This window comes from Gasterosteus aculeatus, chromosome 11 (assembly GCF_964276395.1).
Source record: "Gasterosteus aculeatus chromosome 11, fGasAcu3.hap1.1, whole genome shotgun sequence".
NCBI classification, from domain to species: Eukaryota; Metazoa; Chordata; class Actinopteri; order Perciformes; family Gasterosteidae; genus Gasterosteus; species Gasterosteus aculeatus.
Window position 1 is genome coordinate 9,433,677 of NC_135699.1, and position 26,399 is coordinate 9,460,075.

Consider the following 26,399-nt stretch of genomic DNA (forward strand, 5'->3'; position numbering starts at 1 on the left):
GACACACTCATCACATTTAATTGTGTACAATGTTATCTCCTTGATGAGATACAATCTGGAGGGTTTAAAATATGATTACAGCTGACCTTTGGTTTGATAAAAAAAAAGGTCCGGGGTTTGTCCACCGAGGGGCGCTGCAAAATGTTGATTTCTTTCCTAATACCATTGTTAGTGTTCTTTTAAAATAAACTTTGCAATAAATCCCTATAAAGAGAACTACAGTGAATGTTATCTCGTCCTAGTCACTATTAATGCAACATAGCATCAAACACTTTGAAGCTGGTCACCACGCTGTTATCATATTAAATGAAAACGATTGAATACAGTGGATCTAATGGACTCTTTTGAATACATTTTTTGTGAACATCTGTTTGTATTTGTTTTACTACACACTCACATATTCTAAGAAGTTACATCCTATCTAGTCTAACCAGAAACAGGGAGGAAAATACCCCACAACGGGGTAGTTTTTAGAACAGAATTGCATTTTAAATTCCACTAATAGCTCTTTATCTTAATTCTAATATGTGCTGTCGAATTTACCCCGTCCGCTGCCGGTTATCCTGCGTATAGCTATATTTCTTCTCACAGTTGCCAGGACCGTAACACAGGCTTTACGTCCTCGACGAAAGACCGACGCGTGACGTCACCGACAACGAGAGGTGTTCAGGATCCTCGGAGAGAAAGATCCCGCGCGCCCTGGCAACCTGATAAACCCAGGTAAACACCGTTGTTTCAAACATTATTCTGCCAGTCGTGTTGTCGCAGTAAGACGAACGAGTAAGCCGCCAAGAGGCACGGTACCAGCGGTGTAGAGGTTTGAGAGGTAGCGCTGATGCCCGGCGCCCACTGAGACCGCTCACTTGCACGGCGGCCTGTTCCGGCTAACTAGCTTGCTAGCTAAAGCTAGTTGGCAGTTTGTCTATCAAAAGACACAATAACCGCATCTAAATAGTGTGTCTATCTGACACCCCTCGCCTGTCTCGCTCACTGCTGGCCACAAATCCGCCGTAAATGGACAGACTAGGGGCGCTACGGCCGCTGTGTAAAGGCTAGTTTGCTCGTCGACTGTCTTGTGTTGTGGGAGACGGTGACGCCGTCACGGTGATGATGGCGCACACTTAGACCGGGGCCGTTCGACGAGAATGCCACCAATGGAGCAGGTAACACGCAATAGAACGTTAATGTTCATTTTCCTAAGCTCGCTGTCACGGCCGGGAAACAATATGGGGGTATCTTTGTACGCTTTCACCTCGGCGATTCCCAACACTGACGTCCATTACGAAACCCGGGTAATAATCTATGCCCTGTGGCCTAACGTTAGGATCTTGGCTTCGCGGTGATGGTCGCTAGCCAGCAGGCATTACTTGCAATTTATCATTGTATTCACCAAATGTGGCTCTGGTATCCATCCCGGGCTGACGTGTTTGAGTTCGCAGGGTTCGTGGGACTAATATGGGGGAATATAACAGTCATAAGTCTCTGGAACTCAGCCGACCGGTATGTTCAAACATTACTCGTGCAGAGGGCCGTCACTATGTGTATATAATGTGTTTTCTTTCTGTTCTCATTATTTCGAATGCTTTGCTTTCGTCAAAGCAGTTGGAAGCCCAATGTGTGACAGTATAACTATCTAATGACAGACAGTAGCCCTCCTGCAGGCCATGCTGGTTTAGATGGGTTACTTGCCTGAACGTGCATAAAAGCTAAAGCAATTTAAAACTCTGGTGCATCTGTAACTCTACGACTATTGTATATATTTTATTTGTCATTTTCCTTGAAACAACATTTCTGTTATGCAGGCCTGAGTTGGTATTGAGTCAAAGCAATGGTTCAGTTTTGTGATCAACTTGTCACTGATTAGGTATAAAACAAGTGTTATCACTGTCTACACTACGACACACTGGGTTAAAGGGCAAAGAGTTACCAGGTATCCAGTTAATCAAAGAGAGATCCGGTGGTTACATTTAAAAAAAATATTATCAGACTTAAAAGTGCTTGTAGATTCTAGTGAAGGTTCCCGTGCTGAGCATATAATGCCATACCTCTAATAATCTGTATGTAATAATTGTTGGTTTTCCATTTGAAACCATGAAAACCTCCTACAACATTTCAGGGCATTTTTAAAAGTTGCCAGCGAGGATGATGTGCTGCTGATGTGTTATTTCTAGCTGTTTATATTTACACTATCATCATCCCATGCACTAAAACATATGCCTCTGTTATTTGTTTGTTTGAATTCCTTTTTTAGTTCACTTGTCATTGGTTTAGTTGTCATGATAACAACATCCGTGCCCTAGTTTTGAACGACCTCTGAATGAAACAGAGTATGTGGTCAGGGAACAAATGAGCGAGCATACAAAATCTGTTTTTTGTGCATGTGTATATGCTTTATTTAACACTTTATATGAATCATTGACAGTAGCGTCATGAAGTTTACTACTACCATGCTATGAAGCTACTGCAACAATAATATTGTAGAGAACGCAAGTTTAGTTTTTCATTGACAACAAAGTATATTGTGGCATGTTCATAAAGAAACAGACAGAATTCACAATTTATATTTTTTTGATGATCTTTCATTTTTAAAACCAATAGTGATGATCCACATTAGAATCAGCCCCTGTAACAACAATTACTGGTTGTTGGCTCATCTGTCACCCATGACATTTTAAGTGGTCGATTGACCTTTTAATAAAATTGCAATATCCAATATAAACATCTTATTTTGGCTCGACCACACGCTGAAAAAACACTATCGAAGCGCGAGCAGAGAGGCAGCTGTGGTGAAGTGAACCAATGGTGTAGTGAAATAAACTCCAATGGACTGCAACTACGCTTATTACTGCATGTGCATTAAAAGAGAGTAAAAAGCCAATAATTTATACATCTGTGCACATTTAAACAAAAGTGAAACTTAATCCAATAAGCCACAGGCACGATGTTTACACAAGCACAGCAACCAGGAGGACAGGGGGAATGACTGATACTGACTGTTGTCTACGTTCTTTATAAACTTGCCTCAGAAGTGTTGTTCGTAGGTCTACATTCCATCAGACGGGAACATTTGGGAGATAATGCCCTGTAGGTTCACTACTACGAGTGACCCCTTATCATATTTTCATTTTAAAACCTATTTATTTTTGCCCTTTGTAACGGCCCTAACAAATGCAAATTTAAAAGATTTTATGATGATTGTACAGACTTTGAAGGGACAGTTTGCGTGTTTTGAAGTGGGGTTGTATTATTGGCTTATCCGCAGTGAGTTTAGAGAACCATCTCGGCGTACGGACACAGATGCAAAGTAATGCAGTGCTGTGTGCGTTGGGAAGAGAAACACATTGTAGCCACTTGAAATAAAGATTATAATCAGTTTTGCAGAGTGTTTTACATTATTCTTGTTTATTTCATTTTATTTTCATTCTGATCTTTGTATAGCTCATATTTATTATTATTTCATTATTATGATTTGATATCTCTATTGATATTTTTATTTCACATTCACATTGGAATAAACAGATGACTGATTTCACTTTATTGTGTTTCATTCCTGGTAATTAACAAATTAATGCTGAACAATATTGAAAAGTTACTTTAAAAAATATACATTAATAATGAAAGAAAAAATATGTTTGCTACTAAAAGTGAAGCCAAAACCTCTCAACCAGCAGCGGGTGGCTAGTAGTTGGATTAGCAGCGCTTGATTTGATATGCAGCTGGGTAGTCAATCAGCGTGGCATGCATTTTAAACGTCATCCCCTGATGTGCTTTAGGACTTCTATCTTTAATCACTTCTAATATGCATGTGCTAATAAGTGGGATGTTGTTTCATGGGTTACTCCAGTGTGTTACTACAGAATTGCATAAAGAGAGGGCTCCGAACCCAAAACACTGTTTAAAAGATAATGGTAAAAGAGAATACATGCAGAGATATCTTGACTTGTAGTCTCTAGCATTGTTCAAGGTTTTCTTCAGACCTTGTATTTTAGATTCCCTTCATTCTCAAACCAAAAGGCCTTTGTTATTACTGCTAAGTAGCTCTTTCTCCAACCCTGTCCCCGCTCTGTTGTTTTTGTCCCTAACAAAACTTAATATATAAGTGCATGGTACACCATGTGAAGTTGGCAAATGGCCTGTTCCCTGTTTTCTCCACGCTGTGTCCCTGTAGCTTCCAGCTCCTCTGGTGATTAACGGGAGCGTCTCGAACTTTCTTGCGTCTCATCCACGGGCACACTGCTGCCTCTTTATCTAACACAACTCCCAGTCAAAATGCTACCCTGTTCCCCACCTTTACCCTTACTCTTGTTGTCATCCCTCCCTCACTCCTCCCCTGTGTTAAAATACGACCCCCCCCCCCTCCACCAACAGAGCCATCGGTTTGGTCTCCTCCCAGTTGCTGTAGGTTGGAGCTTTGTCGCTGTAGCAGCTGCTGTATTGTCTTTGGGAATGGTGCATATGGCACGTGGACAGAGAAGTGGGTCTGTGTGGACGTTGTCAGCGTCTGGCTGCAGCACAGATGAGCTACTTATTTTTGGGAATACCAGCATTGTCCCATGCACTCACAGGTCACTTGAGTTGCATCTACTCTGGTGCTTTAAATCTGACTCTGATGTTATGAATGTTAATAGATATATAGCCATATATAATGTGGGATCCTGTACCCGGCTCACAGTGTGATCACCTGGATGTCCTGAACTATACGAGAGGGTGCTATACGAGGGTGCTATGGCTCAAGAAGTCAAGGTGTATGATACCTTGATCTGATACCAGCTGAGTAGTTTTACCGATGCCGCTCTACGTTATGTCCTGGATTCAGATTATTCACATGAGTTAACCTGCTGTCCTACGCAGTACAAGACGCATCCTCTTTATTTATTAAGTTTTAAAAATAATATACTATATATAACGTTGTGGTCGTGCATTATATAGGTGCTTGCTTTATAGTCAAAGTGGCCACAAGATATATACACACACAAACTTGTCATTTACTTTGCATTTACTTTTCACACAAAAATGTTCCAATAGATTTGGCCTGGATATTTTCTGCTAAAACAGTTTGCCCATAAAATGAAACTCAACTGTTTGTATGTACTGGGCTAGTCCAGCCACAACATGAATGGCAGTGGTCTATATCTGGAGAAGATGGAGTGTAGATAAGGGGGGCCCTTAAATTGGTGGGGGGAGGCATACAGGATCACTCCAACGGAGGTAAGTGAGTGGGGGTGGGGCATGATGAAATGGACTATGGAAAAGACAGGAAGGGGGTGGGGTGTTAAAGGTGTAAGAGTGTGAGCAAGAGAGAGAGAGAGAGAGAGAGAGCAAAGACCTAAAGCTATTGATGGGAAAGCGGGGAGGGGTGGATTGAGCAAGCGCGTAGGAGGGCGGGAGGGAGGGAGGGGTGTGTGGGCTGAGGCTCTGCTGAATGAGGAAGCAGCAGAGCCATTTTTACTGTTGAGTAACTGCATGCTGGTCTGCCGCTGCGAGGGAGCGGGTGAGAGCGCAAGCTGGAGGGATAAAGTGCTCCTCTCCGATCTTATCGGAGCCCTCTCTCGCCTTCGCTCCCCCTTTTCGCTTTTCAGCTTGTGTCCATTTAAGTTGGGGAAGCCCTGGAGAGGACACACAATGGAGCGAAGAGGCTGTGGCAACTGGGCCGTTGTACTGCTGAGAGGGGGATGGGGTAGAGAGAGGACCGGTTCACACAGCTAACACAGCCTGCTGGCTGTAGGCTTCCTCAGCCTTTCCTCCCCGCCCGGACCCACCGTTTCCAGGCCGGGGCCTTCATTTTTTTTTGAGGAACAGCAATCCTAAAACTTCGCTTGGACTACACAAAGGATTACTCACTGTGTTGTCGGGATTTTAGGATACAAACTGGAAGCCTGAAAATTAAAACCGTCCCGGGTCTTGGATTAGAGGAAAGAAAAAACTAACTTCTGTGTTATTCCTCTTGCCCTTTTTTGGTTTCTGTTTCTGTTTAGTGGAGTTCATACATGGATTACAAGATGCATGCCAAGTCAAACGATTTGTTGGATTTTCAAAAACTGGACGCTCTTCTGGAAAAAATTGCACACTCAGTCTCTGTGAAAAGGTAATGTTAACTGGTGAAGTTGATCCTCCTAGAAAGCATTCAGACATTTAACAGAATCACTGAGGGTTTCATGTAACCGACGCAATGATTTTAAGTTTTACAACATACACACATCAGTTGAAATCCATGGTTAAACACTGACGAGGTTATATCAAAGACATGCTCGAGTAATGTCTCTTGTGACTACTATCTTGTTTTACACGTCTCAACTCAACGATCCAGTCTAGATTGGTTGGGTTGAGAATAGTATTGTTATCCAAATTTCAGCCAGAAGCCGTGAACCTACCCCCTGGCGAGCGAGGGTGTGTGTAGTAGGGGTTAGTTCAGAGGAAGAAGGGGGTTGTGTGTGGGACGGGGGGCCGTGGGGGGGCAGTTTAAAAAAAAAGCCTGATTCCTGCTTTGGTTTAGCTTGCTCTACCCAAGCAGCTGGAGTTTAAACCTGAAAGAGCCGGCATGGTCTGGCCGCTTCCTGTTCATGATCTGCCTCACTCATTGTTAGTCTGAGTCAGTTGTGCTCAGTTGTTGTGACTCATTCAGGAAGTGGTTATAATCGATAATAGAGCAACGTGTTGAGATTTGCGACGTTGTGATGGACACCCATGAGGCACTAAATAAGTTATAAACATAGCCGTCCACATTTCTTTTGTGTGTAGCTCCTGTTTTTCTATAAACAAACGTAAGTCGTACAGGCCATGGGTGGTTACTAGTGAATTGGTAAGCTTCCAAAAGTAGGCTTAGGAATCATCGAGAATAAAAATACACTCGCCAAGAAGCCGAGTGTTGCCATAGAAACTGTGGCAACATTTGTTTTTCTTGGAGCCAAGTTTCAGAGGTACTCATAAAGTAGCAACAGACCAAAAGCACACATACAGAGTGAATGAATGTACAATAGTTACCTATGTTACATATTTTTTCGCTGTGGATATTATTGGTGTATAATTCTTAGCACGTAGCTAGTACTCAGTCGCACACTGTACAATGTGTAGAGCGTTGTGCTGCGGTGTACATAGCTGTGATACAACTGGTACTCGGTGGATGTATGATTGAGAAAGTAAGAAATTTATCGGTGACATCCTTAATATTTTATGCCAGTTTTTAGCTTAACCTTTTCCAATCGGGTCATCAGACACATTAATGATGACTAAAAGACCCTAAATACTAATATACAGAATATAAGTTCTAGTATTGCCGTCATTAAATCTTTACACAGTTTCATATAGTAGCACCAATAATATATATTTTAATGAAACATGTATATGTGGCTTGTCTTTGTTTGGTAATAATCACATTTAAAATAGGTGGTCTTGACTGCCCGTGAATATTAACAAAACATAGGGGGAAAATAAGGATAAAATACATACAATTGTTGGCTGCATACCAGCTTTATTAGCAAACCTAACGTGCTTTGACCTACTGGGACACCCGTTGCCCTTCAGATGCCATTTCTTTGTCGTTGAAGGTCTTTAGCTGACCATTGACCCTTTTTTTGTGGCCTCTTCAGTTGGCAAGTTGTGGTTTCAGTAACTTGTGCAGTTTCTTATTATCGCTCACATTCAACCTATTTCTTCTAGTACAAGTTATAAGAACACAGACTGACAAACCCAGTGAAGAGCAGAATGCAACCTTGCCCCTTGTTGTTGTCATATGGAGACCACGTGCCCTCGACATAGGTTCCCATCACACCTCATAAGACTCTTATGCAACTAATGTCCGAGGGTTATTAAACAAGTATGGCACCAATTTGACACCGCAAACCTTAGATCACTCAAATTGCTAATGGAGATTAATCCATCTTCATTTAACATAACCTCCATTCATCTCGTGGGTGTACCTCAAATTCCCATTCTTGAAAATCTTCAATGAATAAAACCCGGATAAAGCCATGAATCCTTACATTTGTCATCCACCAAGGAATCTACAGGAGAAATAGAAACGCATAGGACGTGAGTGCAATGACGCTAGTAAATAGGAGCAAAGTTGGTGTGTCGTGGTCGGTGGAGGAGCTTAAGAGTGGAGCTGCTCCCTGATGCGAAGTGTTGCAGGAGGTTTTATGAGGAGAACAGCTCCTTCCATGTCACTGTGGTTATTAATTATTTAGTCCTTTTACTCTCAGGAAAAAAGCCCGCCTTCATTTTGTCACTTTGTGACGACCCCCCTCCGCCCCCCCCCCCCCCATGAATGATTAATAGTTTACTTTCATGCAGGCATGTTGGCGTCATGTTTTTCCTCCCCTTTCTGAGTACGACAGTCACTGGGAGGCTATATGAAGGAGCAGGTTTCCTGGTGTGAGCTGTGAATCCCCCACCCCGGTATTCAGAGCCACTTCCTCCCCAGAAGACATTCCACAGCCGTCTGCAGTGATGTATGTCCAGCTCAAAGGTCAATTGGTGTTCCAGAGCTGAGAGCAATGTAGGACAGGCGGCAACAGGAAGTGGACCTCTTGATTGACCCCTGTTGGGCGCTTCGGTCGTCTTATTTCGTCTTGCATGCCAAATTTGCCCTTAAAAGAAGAAAACAGGTCATAGGAGGGGTTTACGCCGTTGTATCATATCGACTAGTCGAATTTTATGTCACCATTGAAGACAACTACTACTCTGTTAAATATTCAAAATAATAATCTGTTTCAAACCTTAACATTTTGCGGCTAGTAGTGTATTCATGCAAATTAAGATCTAACTTCATATGAGATCATTCAGAAAGTTAAAAGTTAAATTACCTTGAATGCGACACATTTTATAATGATTTCAGTAATTTATGCTTTAATGATGGACTACAGTCAGAAAGTAAAAACTAAATTTAACTTCACTTAAGTTTGTTTTAAGTTATTTAAGGTTACTTAAGGAAATGGGGTCAGAACAGACCCAGCAGGTTCCCTACGGCAGTATTATTTCAACATCCATTAAAAGAACAACAACCCCTGTTATCGTTTGTTGTTTCTGGCTTGTCAGGCGCAAAACACCAACACATCACAAACCAGGCAACTGGGTTGTTTTCATTAGGATTGAGGCCATAATCAGTATGGCTTTGTAGAAAACATGAATGGAAATTGTTCTTAATTCTTCATGAGTGCACAGCCATCATAATGATACGCAATATAGTTCATGCTGCAAATTAATTCACAGGTTTTAGCCATCAGTTTAACCATCTCCATTTCCGCCACGGTCTCATACCTCAATATCTTTTACAGATAGACTTAGTGTGTGAAAGTGAAACAAATCATTTGTGCAGCGTAAACATGCAGATCATAAGCTTCGTGAGATGACGATTTGCATCAGAGCTTCCACGTGTTGGTAAATGCTTCCGAGAGAATATTTAGAAGTAAATGGCCACAAGGATGGATGGATGAAACATGTAAAGAGATTAGAGGATTATAGCCTCTTTAGACATATTCCTGACGTAAAGATGCCGTAAACCATCCGGGTCATTCATGCCCCTCGTTTATTGCATCTGTCTCTTGGTTTCCAGATTGGTGTTTACATTTGTCGTTACTGTGCTGTAATGTCTATTGCTGTAATTGTGCTTATCGTTCCTGTTAATAAGCTGGAAAGGACCGTTTGGGAGTATTGGTGTGGCAAGACTTCACTCAAGGCAGCAGCAGAGGCCAGTCTGTCAGTCGGATATTTTGCTTGCCTTTCTTGACTTTTTCCCCTGTGGAGGACTTCTTATAGTGGCATTTCGCAAGCTGTTAACGCCATAGTAAATAGTTCTGGAATGCCGTTTTAGTCCAAATTAAATAAATGAATAAATACATGAAATATGCATTTGAAATGCATCATTAAATAAATAAATGAGGCAATAAATACATAAATATTAAATACATTTAATTATTTCATGGTACTTTTATTTCATAATGCCACTTTTCATTCCATGGTACTTTTATTTCATAATGCCACTTTTCATTTCCAGAGTCTTTTATTTCATAATGCCGTTTTTCATTTCCAGAGACTTTCATAATGCCGTTTTACATTTCACATTCTTATATGCAAATCAGGGGGCGTGGCTACATCTAACATTCAGAACAGACAACAGAGCCGTGTGCAAAAGAAGGCTGGCTAAGGGACGTGAGTGTTTACATAATGGAAGACATCGGTGGGCTCCGAGGTAGCATGCTAGCATTAGCAGATCAAATCGATCAACATGGGTTTTCTGCAGATACGATTTTGACACATATTGAGGGTTTTTTGGAAATACTAGGGTGGATAAGTGCTCTTCAAGATGTATACATAGATGACGAAGTTTTAAATTGTTTAAGACTGATTGAGCACCGCGTGCGTGTGGAAGAGGTCCAAGTTGAAGAAGTCAACATTAGCGCTGGTACTACAAGCACAGGTGCTGGACGCCCGTCTCTGGATATTCCTGGCGACAAGCTGGCTAACTTTGTGTTGTCCGGTCTATCAACCCGAGAAATCGCGGATCTGTTTGGTGTGTCATCCAGCACCATTCAGAGGAGATTATGTCAACACTCACGTCCCTTAGCCAGCCTTTTTTTGCACACGGCTCTGTTGTCTGTTCTGAATGCCGTGAGTTGGATTGAAAAGTTGAGTGAAAAGTGTGGCTAACTCGCTTAAATGTTGTCTTTCTAGTTTGTTGAGTTCAACAGTTATTTCATTGTTTCACTCAGTGCCTTTGACTCAATGTTCACCCAGGACCGTTGGTTTGGCCTTTTGTCACATTCAAAACAAAGTCAAAGATGATTTTCCAATTTTTTTATCACTCATTTGGATTTCTTAAGCCCAATACTGTATTTCAGAAAAATGTTTTTAATCCTCGCCTTCGCTGTAACTGTTTTTCACAACTAGTTATCAGTTGTCGTACATCTGACAATGATGGCTGGTGGAATTATATCCAGCTGAAATGAATGTAGCTGAAGCTGTTGAGGTGGACACCAGGTCACAAACTCCTGTGCGATAGCACCGTCATGGTAGAGAGGTATCGATTGTGCTCTCTTGACCTTTTCACTTAATAGCTTGTGTGGACTAATACTAGGTTGAGAAAATCTCACTGAAATAGGATTGCACTGGTCTCTGCGGCCTGTGCGGTTGTGCCTTTTCTGCCAATGGTCACATCCCAACCTTGTGGTGGTGCAGTATGGCGTGTGCTGGGACACGGCCTGTCACGATTATACGTTAAATGCGGTTGGAATACTGGCCTTGTAGCATGAGTTTTCCATCCAAATCAAATGATTGCTTAGGCCATTGCTGTCGTTGCTGGTGGCATATGATGTTTTTATACTGAGGCTAATGAGTCTAAAAATATATATATATTTTTTAAACACTTTGTCAATCCAATTCAGCATTTCTTTTTCAGCATTGCCATTCACAGTTTTGCACATTTGTACCTTGGACCTAGGCACGCTCTGTGTTTATTTATCTGTTGGGTTTGACTTGTTTTCAGCCACATCTGTGTTAAAATGTTGTGTTTGGGGGGGGGGTCTTTTTTATGTGTTGTCATTCAACATATTGCTCAGTTACTCAGATTCTCCACTGTGTTTAAATGCCTCGGGCTGTGATCATGTGGTGGGAAAAACTACTTCCCTCTTGTGACTCATCAAGAACGAGATTAGTCACAGATCTATTCTATGATGTGTGTTTATACATTTAAGGCCCTGATGTGGGGGCGATTTTTTTTTGGTCTACAAGACTGGGGAACCGACAGGTTTCTAATGGAGACTTCAATACCTCTCGATCAGTGCTTTGTCCCACAACGTGTTCCTCTGCCTATTTTTAGTCACGTTTTCTCAATTATTTTTTGGCTTTGAAGTCTTAACAGTGTGTCTTGAATGAGATGTCCTGACCACCTTGGAGAGGACATTATGTTGGTCTGAGCGTTGTGTATCGGAACACACAGTCCCCCAGCTGCCAGATGACGCTAACTCCCCCTCCCCCCACGTCCACCCACATCCCTAAACACTCCCAGGTCCTTACACCGTAGAAAGAAAAGGATCTACTGAAAACACGTGTCAGGTCTCTAAGCTTTTGTGAATACAGTGAATTTAATGAACGTAAATTAATTAAATTGAGTAGAAGCATATCAACTTGTATATCTTAAGTCATAGTTGAAGGCTGGTGGTTGAAACCCTCTGTGTGGGTTCAGCGCTGGTATTGAATATTATGCTGTAGAAATGAAATGGTGATGAGGATTTTTACCATCACAAAGACGTGATAATGGCTGGCTAACTATATTTAGTTAGTCAGCTCTGCTTTCACACTTTGGGGTTAAGTCAGATTGTCTTTGGATACTTAATGTATTTGTTTGAACGCAATCAAAGCGTTCTGTCATGAGGTATGGTTGCAACTCATTTTTAATTTTGATTGAGCTTGTCGATTTATAATTCGAGAGAAAATATAGACAGAGAAACTATTCTGTAAGTCACTCCTTATTTTAATATGCACAGAGCCAATGAATTAGTTTTTTCCTCATTGAAAGCTCCTATTTATGCACCAGTTTCATCTTTAATGTCAAAATCCAGATCATATCCATGACTAGAGCTACACTGAATAGTCTAAAGCATTTTTCAAAACATTGACATTTCAATATTAAAATAAAAAATATTTACGGCGGCTTGCAATATTCCACCTTCTCTTTCTTCATGCCACCCCATTCCATGTTTAATGTCCTCAGTCCAGAATTATGATTTATTGCAAAGATATAATATATATTTACAAGATGTTTTTATATTCGCCGCAGTCTGGCATTTGCCATTTTTACACGCCAGAAAATGTTATCAAGCCAAGCATGTTTTGCACAAAAAATCATCAAAGATGGACAATTCATTTTCGAATGGTTTAGAAACACGAGATCTTCAAAATGTAGATTTGAGTTTGATTTGCTTAATACATTTACTATGAACCTCTTTGTTTACAGGTCTTGTATACAGGTCATACATTATCCTATGAATATGTTGGATAGAGTTACCGTTGGTTACCATCCCTCCTCGGCAATGTGTTGGTTGGTTTGTGGTGTTTTGCCGGCAGCACTTGTTCTCTCCTTCCTTCATCAGAGTACATTTTGTTCTTTTGCCCTCTGGTGTTTCGGAAAACACTGAACCAGGTAGCTTTGTAGCTTCCTAGAGTTGGGAGGGGTGCGCGCCACAGTGCCAAGCATAAGTATAACAAATACAAAAGTTAGCAGGCACACCGCAAACAAACAATCCACGGAAGAGCGACGGCAAACTAGTTAAGAGTTAAAAATATATTTGTACTGAGTAACGGTGGACGTGCTCCTTCACCAGAAGCGTCTCTAAATGCGCTGTAGAGCACAGAGTGTAGAGATTATTTTATAACATCTTAGTTTGGATTGTCAGTTTGTTAAAATCAAGTTATTATTGTTGTGAAAATTGATGTACCTGTAATGTATGAGAATCAAGCTGTCATTACATTGGGACAGAAATTTCTGTAAATATATCAATATTTTGGTAAATTAATTTCTGAATATGAACACTTAAAATCACGCGGGTCCTGCAAGCAGTAAAATGCAGAAGATTACTAGTAATTTTATACTTGGAAGTCATTTATTGTAATGAATGGGGGAACACCTTCAACACTCCATTCATGCTACCAAACACAGCTGCTGCCCCTGTGAAAGGAAAGACAAAATATTCCATTAAATACTAAAATAGTTGTAAATAGGTGGTATGCCACTGTCTTTTGCAATTACAACAAGATAGATACCAGTTCCACTGACTAATAACTCATAAATGATTCAAATACTGTGTTAAATACTGTGTTACCAACTAAATAAAGGTACATTTTATTTAAAGCTGTTCAAAAAGATGCTAACAACTCTATGCTTTTTTTTTTTTCTTTTGCAGAGAGTCCAGCGAGGAGTGCAATGGGATCAGTGGTGCTCTGTCAGTGGAGTCTGTGCCGGGGCCAAGACTGAACTGGTGTCCTACCAACATCCCTACCCCTGCCCCTGCAGCTCAAGCTCCAGCTCTGGGGCCGGAGCCCAACCCTTTTAGAATGGGGGACGGTCTGGATGCAGCGCAGATGTCGGGCGGTGGCAGCAGCGGCAGCGGCAGCAGCCAGGGGCAGGCCCAGCAAATGGGCAATCCCCCGCCCCCAGAGTACATCAATCCCACCAGGCCAAAGCGCCAGACCAATCAGCTGCAGTACCTGCTCAAGGTGGTGTTGAAGGCCCTGTGGAAGCACCAGTTTGCCTGGCCCTTTCACATACCAGTTGACGCGATCAAACTTAACCTGCCTGTGAGTTTTTTCCCTTTTGGTTTTGTATGATGCCTCAAACCCTAACACATTCGGCTGCACATCAATACACCTCACTCAGGTTGAACTGCGAGGATTTGTGGTTTGTTTAAGATATTAAGGCTAATTTTCCTCATTTTGGAAGAAGCTAAATGGTACATTCCTACACATGCACTGTGACTTTCATTTCACTGTTGCTATGATGTCTTCATACTTTGGACCAGATCATATTTTGTGAGCCCCTTGATGAACGATGTACATTGGGCCTATATAGAATGTATCATAGTGTTTCGATTACAGTTTTAATGTACCTCTGTGCAACTTTTACAGGACTACTACACAATAATCAAAACTCCCATGGACATGGGAACAATCAAGAAAAGGCTTGAGAACAGTTACTACTGGAACGCCCAAGAATGTCTCCAGGACTTCAATACGATGTTTACCAACTGCTACATATACAACAAGGTAACTTAGTTGACGGCCGGAGCCATTTGTAACATTAAGTGGTAAATATTTGGATGTATGTCTACTCATTTGCTTCATACGTCTCTACTTATTTGTATCCTTCTGCAGCCTGGCGATGACATAGTCTTAATGGCTGAGGCTCTAGAGAAGGTTTTCCTGCAAAGGATCCAAGAGATGCCTCTGGAAGAAACTGAGATTGTTGTCATGATGGGAAAAGGCCGTGGCCGTGGCCGAAGAGAAGCAGGTGTGTCATTTCTTTCCACTATGGTTTGCGATCAACACATTTTGTTTTTGAGCAAAATGACGTATTTGACGTATGTGAGACATGATATTTATCCACGTGTCTTTTTCTGTCCTCTAGGTCTCAACTTGAAACCAGGGGCCATCATCGATTCATTGCCTACGACTCCTCAAACACGTGGTCTGTCAAATCTCCCAGCAGCGCCGCTGACCAGAGGACCAGTGCCGGGCCCGCCTTCACTACCTCCCCAGCCCTTGATGCAGATCCTGCCGTCCCACGTGCCCCCAATGTTACCCAGCCACGCGCCACAGCTTGGACTCCCCTACTCCCTGAGCCAATTGGACTGCGCTCCTCAAGGTCCCATCATGACTTCTGTGCCGCCCCCTGCTCAAACCTCCCTTCCCCCAGCATCCATCCAGAGCACTGTGCCCATGCTGCAGAACCCTATAACGATGACTAAAGTGAGTTTGAATGACACGGGGAAATATTCATTCATGACAATGCTCCGGAGCATTAGTTGTGACCATTCTTCCTAACCACTTTTTTTTTGCTCTCTTGCACCATTTCTATGCTTTCTTTGTATTCACCTCTATCCAGCAAAGAAAGAGCCAGAAAAGGAAAGCAGACACTACTACACCCACAGCAAATGACCAACTTAGTGAGTCCTCACCAGCAGAGTCCAAATCTGGGAAGACACTACCAAGGCGAGAGACTAACCGGCCTACAAAGCTGATAAAGAAGGATGTGCCGGACTCCCAGCATCACATAGGAATGGTGATGGGACTCGGTGGACCCAGTGGCGGTCTCAGCCCAAAACCACAGGATCAGCTGGGTTACTGTGCTAGTCTGGTTAGGGACATGTTGTCCAAGAAGCATGCTGCTTATGCCTGGCCGTTTTACAAACCTGTTGATGTGGATGCACTGGGACTACACGATTATCACGATATCATCAAATATCCCATGGACCTCAGCACCATCAAGGTGTGTTGAAGATGTCGTGTATTTTCAGCGATATCACAAGGTTTTTTATAGAGGCTTTGTGGCTTGGCAGGTAATACATATATATCCTTGTGGTATTTAATAGGTGAAGCTGGAGAACATGCAATACCGGGAACCCCAGGAGTTTGCTGCTGACGTACGATTAATGTTTTCCAACTGCTACAAATATAATCCACCGGACCACGAGGTGGTCGGTATGGCTCGCAAGCTACAGGTAAATATAGGCTAACATACAGGTGTGTGTGTGTATGAACTAAATAATGTCCCTCTTTTTTACATTTGCAAGAAACCATTTTTGATTGTATTCAGTTGGTTAAAATTGAGAAAAGAAAGGAATTTAAATTCAGTCCACAGAAGATCACAAATAGTATTGCTTGGATTCTAGTTAACGTGCTGTCAATGTACTTTCAAAATAAAGAAAGGTGAATATGTTTTTAACTATATATGTAATACATGAGTGATTTAAAACTACCCTTGTTGTAGTTATGTTTGGCCATGTTTTCATATGCATATCCGTCCATCATCTCTCAGTTGTTTAGTAATAACGTTAATGTTAGTGTTTGTGGTGTTTTGACTCTCTTCCTACTATCAGACACACACGTTTTGCTTAGCTTCTTTGTCCTCTTTTAATGTTATAGGACGTCTTCGAGATGCGATTTGCCAAGATGCCAGATGAACCTGAGAGCAAGCCAATAGTTTCTGTCCCAGCTCCTACACTTCACCATCCGGCCCCTGTTAAGCCCCAGCCTCCTTTGGCCCACATAGCCTCATCAACAGACAGCTCCAGTGATTCCTCCTCGGAGTCTGAGTCTTCAACAGACGACTCTGAAGAGGAAAGAGCCCAGAGGTTGGCGGAGCTCCAGGATCAGGTCCGTGTCTATAGTAGATGCAAGACGCAAGAGTATTTATTGTCCAATTCTTGTTACAATTTAGTTGAGAACTGGTCTTTTTTCTTGATACAGTTGAAGGCTGTCCACGAGCAGCTGGCTGCCTTGTCCCAACCACAAGCCAGCAAACCAAAGAGAAAGGAGAAGGAGAAGAAAGAGAAGAAAAAAGAAAAGCATAAGAAGAAAGGAGGCATATCTGGCCTCCTAGACGAGATCCAGGATGCTACACCTGTTCCGCAGCTCTCGAAGAAGACAAAGACTAGTAACAACAACAACAAAGAGGTTGTACCCAAGAAGAAACTTAGGTGGGTATTAAACGTGTGTAAACTTTGGACTCCTGTTAGGAGGTTAGTTAGAACACATCCTTGATATTATATATTTATTTTACCATTAGCGTAGCATCACACAGTTCAAATTTACCTATTCTCAATTTTGTATCTACCTTCTTTATTAGTTCATGATTTCACTGTGTATTGCAGGCATGGTTGAGGCTAAATATATAGTTAATAATTATGTCATCTGAGGACACAAGATGTGCTTGTCCTGTTAATTGTGGTATTATAATATGTTTATGTTTAGAGATGGTTGTCTGGCGTATTTATGCTTTACCTCTAGTTGTTAAGATGTGTGTGTTTTGGGATGTAAAGTCTTTGAGCTGTATTTCCAAAGAGTTGCTGTATTGTTAAAGGCTTGTCAGTGTTGCCTATTAACAAATTACACTTTTTTTGTTGTCTTCAGTAAAAAGGAAGTGATGAAAAGCAATCACCCCTCCAGCCTGCTGCCTGTACCCGGCCTGGAAGATGATCTGGGGACAGCTGGGTCATCGGCAACGGGGGAAAAATGCAAACCTATGACGTACGAGGAGAAGAGGCAGCTCAGCCTGGACATCAACAAACTTCCTGGGGACAAGCTCGGGCGTGTAGTGCATATCATCCAGTCCAGAGAGCCCTCACTCAAAAACTCAAACCCAGATGAGATTGAGATTGACTTTGAGACGCTAAAGCCCTCCACTCTGCGCGAGCTGGAGAGATACGTGTCGTCCTGCCTCCGCAAAAAGAAAAAGGTTCAAGGTAGGTAACATTAGGAGTTATTCACATGCGTCCGTGATTTTTAGTTTATTTAGAAATATGGGAATGCAGAGTTTTCCAGTCAAAAACACACGGTTGTTGGTTTGCAGTTGAGAAGCCTGTCGAGTCGATGGCTACCTCCAAAAAGACTGGATCGTCTTCAGAGAGCAGCGCTTCCAGCACAGACAGCGAAGCTGAGGGGACAGGTGACTTACTGCAAATATGGCATGTATTAACATGCCCACACTTAAAAGTGAAGCGCTTGGTCTTAACGTCCCTTCTTGTTTTTTCAGGAATAATAAAGCATCAAAAGAAGAAGGGCCAGTCTGTCAAGGAGGGGAAAAAGACCCATCCTCATTTACACATTCAGAGTGGCCCAGCTCATCTTGGGATACATTCCCAAATTGCAGGTCTTCAGTCCAGCATTCAGATGAAGCAGCAGCCTCAGCCGCCCCCTGGGACCCCCGGCTTTATTAATCCCCCCGTAGCTGCTCTCGAGTCTTCCCAGATACTGGAGACCAGCTTCGACTCCCTACCGCCGTTCGGCCAGCCCCTAATGCATCTATCCCATCAGGCAGGCAACTCCTCGCCCGCACCTCCACACCTCAACGCTCATTCTGCTGGGCCAGTGTCACCTGAGACTCACCCCTTCCTCAACCAACATCCGGTCCTCACGTCTCCAGGTAATGTTGAATTCAGACTTTTGAAAGGTCCGACACTAGTCACTATTTGGGTGTAACTGCTTCCCTCCCAAGAAGAAGGCTGTTTAAAGTCGACCAATCCCCTTTTAGTTCACAAAATTGGTGCACACCTTGCGTATGTACCGACATAGTGAAAATAACAATAAATGGAACGCATAATCATTTAAGACTCCTTGCTCTTGCGACAACCAGCTTTTGATCCTAGGTGAGCGGGTAGTAATAGAGTATTCTATTGATCTGACCTCATGCTTGGCTCTCCGAAGAACACAAATCCTGTCTACTTGTTGGAATATTCCTTTTTTTAATGGGGCTGCTTTACGGGAAATTCCTTTTACTTTCTTTTTACACACATTTTTTGCTGTTCAGAAATATATGTAAATAAGCACTAATTAGTACACTTAGTATCTGTGATATACAATTGGCTTATACTTATAGTCAGATTGATTACAGGAACACTGGCATTTGCAGATCCCCAAAAATATCTGTGAAAATACACATTTTCAAAATGTAACTGCTCTTTTCCTTTTTTGAGTGAACATTTCAAGAGTTACAAGCACAACAAATATGGTATTCATTATGTCTTATGTCTCTGCCCCCTTTCCTGGAACTGTGCAACCGTAGCTTTGCACATTTCCATGCCGCAGCAGCCTTCTCGACCCAGTCACAAAGCAGCGCCTCTTCATCCCAAACCCCCTCAGCAACAGCCAGCACCCCCTCTGCTGCAGCAGCAGCAGCAGCCAACCCTGCAGCAGCCAGCGCTGCAGCAGCCGCAGCTTCAGCCGCAGCCCCAGTCAGCAGCAGCAGCAGCACCTCCTCCTCCACCACCACCACAGCACCAGCTTCCCTCTCAGATCCTCCACCCTCCTCAGCCCCTGCACCAGCGGCCCTTGTCCCCTCCAACTCTCACACCCCAGGGCTTGCTGTCCTCCCAGCCTCCCCAGATGCTGCTGGAGGATGATGAAGAGCCAGGGTCTACCACGCCTCTGAACCAAGTACAATTATACCTGCAGCAGTTCCAGCAAACCCGTCAGCCCCAGCAATCTATGCAGTCGCTCCAGGCGCAGGTTCGTCAGCAGCAGCAGCAACAGCAACAACAACAACAACAACAACAACCAGGACCGCTCTCTCTCCTGCAGTCTGTCCAGGGCCAATCTCTACTGTCCCCTCAGACCACACTGCCCCCTCCCCAGATCCCTTTGCAGATCACTCACGCGGCCCCACCGCATCAGGCCCCGGCCCAACAGATGCCTCTTCACCAGGCCCGCCACATGCAGCATCCTCAGCCCCAGCAGCAACAACTTAACTACCAGCATGGTCCAGGACTGGCTGGTCAGTCCCAAGGATCACAACAACAACACAAGATATCCATGCCCACCAACAAAGCACAGCAGATCCTCCAGCAGCAGCAGCAGCAGCAGCAGCAGATCTCCCCTCGCCCAATCAAGGCTGAACCCTACAACGCAGGTTAGTTTAAGCTGAGGGAAAACAAACTAACCGTGTTCCTGATTGTTTAGGAAAAGATTGTTGGAATGCAAATACATAGTTTTGGGTGAAATAGTATGCCACTATTGTCTGTTTGACAGGTCACATGAGGGACAACCCATCTCCTCTCATGATGCATTCCCCACAACTTCCCCAGTATCCACCTGTCTCTCACCAGTCCCCACCTCACATCATGCAGCCCAAAAAGGTGAGAAAACATTCAGAAACTAAAAATTGCAGAGGTAATATTATGTCTCCACATCAGTGTTAATTTCGTCAAACGAAAACTATGACAAAAAACTTTCGTTAACGAACCTTTTTTCCATGACTAAGACGTGACGAAAACGATCTTAAAAAATAAAAACTCTGACTAAATCTATTCTAACTTTCGTTAACGAGACGAACATGTTGGTGGTTGACGAAGTCGCGATACTTTCCCCCTAAATTTGCCCGCAGCTGACAGACAACAGACAGGCAAAGTACGGCGGATATTAACTGATTGATTGATTGATTGATTTAGCTGACTGTTAGCAGGCTGAAGCCGCAGTGCTTCACAGAAACATGAAGACCCGTTTAACAGCTCATGGCTGTTAACACGGCTAACATAATAAACTCGTTGTAGGTTCTGAAGCCAAGAAAATAATGTATTGCACCGATTGTAGGACGTTACGGTCTCTTTCGTTGGGACAGTGGAAACAATAAAGGAGCATGAAGTTTCCGGTGTCCATGTCAAAAGCATTGCAAGTAAACAGACAAAGACAACAAAGTGTTGCGTTTAGATCCCTGGTCCTCGTGAAGTTGCTACACCTTTGACAATTTGTTAAATTGCCTTGCAAATAAATGCTTTGCTATTTATTAAAATCCAAATCCTTTCATGTAATGATTTTTTCATGTCATTTATATCAGCTCACACAAACACTTCAACCATTTGTTCTTGGCCCGGCTCCTCCGTCACATTTTACAACCCATTGTGGCCCGCGAGTCAGAATATTTGCCGACCGCTGCTATAGACCTGTCCTAGGACGGACACCTAATGGACAACCAAGTACTGCAAGCTAGACTATTATGCAGTTTTAGACAAGTTGTAGATTAAATGTGACTAAAACTAATTACATTTTAGTCTAGTTTTCGTCGACGAAAACTAGACTAAAACTAAGAAGGATTAAAATGACTAAATGTGACTAAAACTAATTTGCATTTTTAATCTAAAGACTAAGACTAAATCAAAAGTAGCTGCCAAAATTAACACTGCTCCACATGCGTGTATCTGACTTTGACGTCATGTGCGTGTCCTGCAACAGAGGGCCTCTGGGGGCCATGTTGTAATAAAGGAGGAGCAGCTTCCTCCATCACCCGTGGTGAGAGGAGAGCCATTTACCACTGCCATGAGACCGGACCATCATAAACATGCCGACAACAAGCCTTCTCAAGCAGGCCATGGCCAAAAGAGTGAGTCCAGAGACCTCTTGTTTTTTTTTCTCCAGCTTTCTGCACTTAAAATGCCCGAGAAGAAGAGGCTGCACACGATTTTGAGACTGTGTGTGTGTCGTTGTGTTGAGCAGATGTGAAGTCCATGGAAAGCTTGCGACCCGTCATCCGCTCCTCCGAATCCAGTGGACTGTCCTCGTCTCTGCAGGAAAAGGAAAAGTTCAAGCAGGAGTCCAAGGTGCCCATCGCCCCCAAAAAGGTACAGGTGGGTGAAATATTCACGTAGAGAAGAAAAAGACATACACCTCTTTCCGTTCGTGACATTTAAACTTTAGAGCATTAGATCTCTAAGATGTTTGATCGTGATTGCTTGTTTTTATTCTCAGGATGTGAAACTGAAGAATATGGGCTCATGGGCAAGCCTGGCACAAAAGTCCACATCCACACCCTTATCTGCAGTGAAGTCATCCAGTGACAGTTTCGAGCAGTTCCGTCGCGCTGCCCGGGAGAAAGAGGAGAGGGAGAAAGCTCTGAAGGCCCAAGCGGAGCAGGCAGAAAAAGACCGACAACGCAGAGAGCAGGACAAACTACGGTAAGCTTATCCAACAATAATTTGTTTTGAGGAGTTGTCTTTTTGTTTATTTACTCAAGGAATTTAAATAGAGGGGGATTGTTAAATCACGTTGACTTATGTGATAATATGTGTCTGTAGGTTTACAGCAATCCAAATGATAAGAAAAACTATTTTAGGACAAGAACGGCTTGACAACATTTTTGTGTTTGAACATGTGAAAGCACTCGGCAGAAAGGGCTTAATTTTGTCAATGCTGGGCTCATGTGGTTAATGCTTCAACAGACCTCAACTGCTTCAAGAAGTCAAATATTTTAACGCTGATTCAAACATTAAACACACAGCCGCAGTTGTAAACTTGAGATCCAGGCTGTGAATGTATTTTGATCAGCTGCCTTGTGATAGAGATACCAGCGAAAACACTGTGAGGTGATGTATTATGCCCTCTACTGGCAAAATTGTAGGACCACCACAACCTACTGCAGGCACGAAAGACGACTTCTGGCCACTCCGTTTTACTCATGCATGTAATACCCGCTTCATCTGAACCTGTCAGAGTAATGCTCTTTAATAGGACACTGATCCTCAAATATACCGTGATTATTAAACCCCTCAGTGCGTACACAACATGGTCAAAAAGCTGAGGCTGACCCTTTATTTAAAAAAAGTTTGGAAGAGTGTAATTGGCCACCTGACGTTTTATGCTGCTGTGGGCAAGGTCATTTAAAGCTGGGCTGCTTTGCATTGACACACAGTAGACTTTTACTTTGGCTGGCTGACGCAAAACTAATTAGAGAGAGAAACCAGCCACTGTGCCTGTGACACGTCCAGGATGAAACCAAATGTGGCCCTCTTTAGCAATGTGACATGTATTTAGTTCCACCTGATGCAAACTACTGGCCTGAATTCTTGCAGAGGTCGAGACGAGGAGGACATCATGGAGCCGAGCAGGAGGGTGAACGAGGAGCCGCGCAGACGTCTGGAGCAGCAACACATTCAAGCTCCTTCGCAGCAGCAACAGCAGCAGCAGCAGCAACAACAACAACAGCAGCAGCAGCAACAACAACAACAGCAGCAACAACAGCAACAACAACAACAACAACAGCAGCAGCAGCAGCAGCAACAACAACAACAACAATTACTACAGCAGCAGCAGCAGGAGCCGCAGCCAGCTGCCGTTCAGCAGCCTCCTCAACCCCCAACGCCGCCTCAGCCTGCCGCACAGAACCCACTTGACCAACAGAGGGAGCTAGCACGCCGCCGGGAGCAGGAAAGGAGGAGGCGAGAAGCGGTGAGTTGGTTCTCCTTGAAGCTCTTTAAGCCTTGGCTATTCTCTGTGCTGTCCGTACACAGGCTGCCGCGGACAACACCGATGCCACTGGTTCTTTTCATACAGTCCGCTTGGAGGAAACAGGCTTTAAATCACAGCGTTACCACATTGTAGCCAAACATTTTGACATCAAGCCACGCTTCTTACTTTGTGTATATGAGAAACTTTCTCATTCAGCAAAAAAAGGCACAAAAAAAACGCTCCGAAATAATTAACGCAATGAAAACGCTTATTTGTTTTCTTTTCTCTCTCCAGATGGCGGCAACTATTGACATGAATTTCCAAAGTGACTTAATGGCTATCTTTGAGGAGAACCTATTTTGAGGACAGGAGCAACTGAAACATAACTGCAAAAAAAGGAAAGAGAAAAAAAAAAACAGCAAAAGACGTAACTTCCTCTGAGGAGAGATTTGACGCACAGAGGGACACGGACCGGACGTACGCGTGACGGCGCCTCGGACGGAGAACAAACGCTGGACGGGCGCTCGCAGGTCGCTTTGTGTCCGTGGACTCGAGAGAGACACACACACACACACACAGCACGCGGGGATGGTCTCTCCCCCCGTTTCGGATGTCATATCCTGGGAGCACGGCGCGGTATCTCGCAGGGGAAAGAGGACCCCCAGTTGGCAGAGTGGCCTTTGTCACTTGCTTCTTTCGGCGCGTGTGGCCACAACAATGAAATGCAGGAGGAAGGACGTCCCAATAACTATGAAATGCTCTGATAATGTACTGACAGACTGTGCAGAGTTGTTTTGCAACTGCCAGATATGTGAGGTGGTGAAGACGACCGGCTTTTTATGTTCCCTTTTGTTTTGTTTCGATTGTTGTAAGTAAAGGTTGGGAAGGGAGGAGGAGAGAAGGGGAGGGCGGCGGCGGCGGCAACTTCCATACTGTAAATCATGTATATTTCTCAGCAGAGAAGGTACAGTTTGCCTTACACTTCTTTCCTAAACAGGCGATTGTGTTCTGTGGCCTGCATACATTTACAGACAGGAGTAGGAGCACTGCAGACCTTTTTTCCCCCCCCATCATCTAGTATCTACTGTAAAGAAGTATTTTCTTATACTACAATAACTTCATTTTGCGTCTTTCTTTTTTTCCTCTTTTGGTCTTTTAAATCTCCATAGATCACAGTCCGCCACCTCTGTCTATGCCAAACAAGTCACTATATTTTATGCTAAATAACATGTCCTAAATCATGGTGGGTAGCTAGTAACAAAAAAAATAACCTGAATATATGCATTATCATATTTCCAGCAAGTATTTATCAAACACAGAATAAGTTAACGTTTTCTTCCTGCCTTGTATTTCTCTTTTACAACTACAACACGAGCTTGTTCGCAGAGAGGGAAGGTCCAGCCGTTTCTCAGCTTTACTTGGAATATGATTTCACTACACGCGTCGCGCCGCGCCGCGCTTTGTGTTACACTTTGAGACACGACGCTGGGAGTGTTGATGTCGTCGGCGCGTCGGCAGCAGTGGCTCTGCAGGTTCAGTTAAGAAACGCATAGAAGAGGACCTCCTGCGCTCCGCTCCGAAAATGCTTGATCCGACGTCCACAGCCGGAGTGCTCGAGGCAGGAAGGGAACGATTAGTGGAACGAGACCAACACTTTCCACTGTTGTCCCCTCAATCGGGTTTGGCAAAACAAAATGAAACGGCGGAAGGGAAAGAGCGTCCGACTTGTCTTTAAATCCAGCGAGGACACACCGTCAACAACACAAAATAAAGAAAACAGAAACAAACAGTTTAGAAACGAAAATCTCTGAAATAACAGTTTTGATTTCACTTTGTTCTTGTTGGATAATAGTTGATGTGAGTTTCTGTTCTTGGAGACAAAGTTTGGACCGGGGACGGGTTGAATCTGAATGCGTCTCGTCCTCTTTACTTGTCTCTGTTATGGTATTTTTTTTCCAGTGCCTGTATTGTATTGCAATTCTCGTTGGCATATATTACACTTCGAGGGGGTTTACAAAGGGGTCCGGTCAGGATTGGGTGGTGTAATATTTGAACGGGGAGGGAGATTTTTGAAAGAGTTTGTGTAAAAAAAAAAAAATACAAAAAAAATACAAAAAAAAATACAAAAAAAGAAAGGAAAAAAGAAGGAAAATACAACGTTTTATATTTTACCCCTTGTCAATATTTGGGTTTTAAATTTAGTTTTAGCTGGACTTCTGAGTGTACACATCTGAAAAACTACTTTTGTCATTTTGTTCAATCAGCAGATTTTAGGTAGTTATGTTTCAGCGTTGCCACACTAGCGTTGGACTCTGGCCTGTGAGTGTGACTGTAAATTTGGACGGCTGTGTGACTGTATGTGTTTTGTTATTGTTCTCTTTTCTTTCTTTTTCTTTTCTTTTTGTTAAAGTGTGGTGCGGGAGACATTTTCTCCGATGCAGATAAGCATTCTATGGATGAGAATAAACAGATTAACCGTACTTCAGGAGAACTTGTTTCAGTGCTTAAGTCACCTTTTTCATTTCAATGAATTCCACCATATATGAAATATAGCATTTTTATTGTTAGACTGGTTTTGAAAGGGTAAAAAAATAACTTCATTCCTTTTTAGCCTTTTTTTTCTTTTTCACAAAAACTGTTAATGTGCCATGAGTTCTACAGAGAATGTGCTGACCTGCAGCTCAGCCCAGAGTTTGCTTTATTCAGGTATTTTATTTTGTGTTACATTTTGTTCTGTTTTGGGGGTTTTGTTCATACATTTTCCTCGATTTATTGTTTGGTATGTGAGTGATCTATCGAGGTCTCTGATTCAGTCTGTTATGATCATTGAATAAACTCATCTCTTTTATAGAAAATAAAAAAATATACTAAAATCTGGAGTTTTTTGCCGGTTTCTTTTGTGAAACCCCCCTTTACTGATTTATTATTCATCCATTCTCATTTAGGAGCATTCTCAAGACAGTTTTATAGTCATTGTT

At 42.9% G+C, this 26,399-nt stretch overlaps 1 protein-coding gene across 4 annotated transcripts; it reads left to right on the forward strand.

Annotated features, from left to right (window-relative positions):
* The first annotated feature begins 591 nt into the window (after nt 1-591).
* brd4 (bromodomain containing 4) lies at nt 592-26,294 on the forward strand. Of its 4 annotated transcripts, none has more exons than XM_078083648.1 (19): nt 592-720; nt 13,896-14,289; nt 14,617-14,754; nt 14,863-14,998; nt 15,116-15,456; nt 15,593-15,976; nt 16,080-16,208; nt 16,633-16,863; nt 16,957-17,186; nt 17,620-17,951; nt 18,059-18,154; nt 18,242-18,631; nt 19,271-20,113; nt 20,233-20,339; nt 21,433-21,580; nt 21,694-21,824; nt 21,946-22,151; nt 23,046-23,421; nt 23,716-26,294. In XM_078083648.1, the coding sequence occupies exons 2-19, from the start codon at nt 14,047-14,049 to the stop codon at nt 23,782-23,784; spliced, it is 4,530 nt and encodes a 1,509-aa protein (XP_077939774.1). In that variant the 5' UTR covers nt 592-720; nt 13,896-14,046; the 3' UTR covers nt 23,785-26,294. The 4 variants fall into 4 exon arrangements, with proteins under 4 accessions (XP_077939774.1, XP_077939775.1, XP_077939773.1 ...); XM_078083649.1 differs by having other exon boundaries at nt 21,694-21,818; XM_078083647.1 differs by lacking the exon at nt 592-720 and adding an exon at nt 5,352-6,085.
* Nucleotides 26,295-26,399: the final 105 nt, after the last annotated feature.

Coding starts and splice junctions, on each gene's coding strand:
- brd4 (XM_078083647.1), top strand. CDS start 5,988: ATGGATTACAAGATGCATGCCAAGTCAAACGATTTGTTGGATTTTCAA. Junction 14,755..14,862: donor ACTGCTACATATACAACAAG/GTAACTTAGTTG, acceptor ATCCTTCTGCAG/CCTGGCGATGACATAGTCTT. Junction 22,152..23,045: donor AGAGAGCAGGACAAACTACG/GTAAGCTTATCC, acceptor GAATTCTTGCAG/AGGTCGAGACGAGGAGGACA.